The sequence below is a fragment of the Gekko japonicus genome, unplaced genomic scaffold, assembly GCF_001447785.1.
Source record: "Gekko japonicus isolate JY-2015 unplaced genomic scaffold, Gekko_japonicus_V1.1 scaffold3781, whole genome shotgun sequence".
In the NCBI taxonomy this organism is placed as follows: Eukaryota; Metazoa; Chordata; class Lepidosauria; order Squamata; family Gekkonidae; genus Gekko; species Gekko japonicus.
Genome location: NW_015171615.1, coordinates 6,816 through 7,476, shown reverse-complemented (window position 1 = coordinate 7,476; position 661 = coordinate 6,816). Strand labels below are relative to the sequence as shown.

Here is a 661-nt window from a genome sequence, read left to right as displayed (position 1 = left end):
CCCCTCTATGTATCCATCTAACTATCTATCTACCACCCACCCACCCTACCTTTCTAGGGCCCATTGTCTTCATCCACAATGGGCTTTGCTCCCTAGTTTCTATATATATATTTTTATTCCAGCCAGCGGTTTTCTGGTGTTCTGTACTCTATCACACCCCCAAGTGCCAGATCCCTGCCGAGAGGGCTGAAGCCCAGAGACCACAGCCCCTGCATCACTTGTTGGGGGGGGCACAACTCTGGCACAAAACTCTCCCAGGGCACCCTGCAGAATTTATTTCCTCTCACCCCTCAATCTCAAGGGGGAACTGAGCACAGGCACTTCCAGAAAATTCTGCCCACCAAGAATCCTGCTGCGTCGGGAGGTGGGACAGGACCCCCAAGTACCTTATTTCTGTGCGTACTCCAGCCTTGGGCGCAGCCGCCAGGAGTCGGGGCGGGGAGGGAGGGGAGGGAGGGCCACACAGCAGTGCTGTTGCCGCGCTTGCAAATGAAAGGCAGGGCCGTGTGGCACTTCTGGTCGCCCCAGTCTTCTGCGAAGCAGGAAAAAGAGGAGAAGACAGGAGGGTCTTCATGTATAAAGTGTGCGCGGTTTTATTTAAAAAACACAACATTCTGGCACGTGAGAGGCCAAAATCTAGACCCGAGGGTGGTTCCCCTCC

At 54.5% G+C, this 661-nt stretch overlaps 1 protein-coding gene across 1 annotated transcript in view; it reads right to left on the bottom strand.

The window, feature by feature from the left end:
- LOC107117766 (C-type mannose receptor 2-like) overlaps window positions 1-661 on the bottom strand; it is a gene marked incomplete at its 5' end in the record, with an annotated part of 25,180 nt that overhangs the window by 18,023 nt on the left and 6,496 nt on the right. Inside the window, one exon of the mRNA XM_015419929.1 lies at window positions 387-532. Coding sequence (XP_015275415.1) covers window positions 387-532 — 146 coding nt within the window. The remainder of the gene's footprint in view (window positions 1-386; window positions 533-661) is intronic.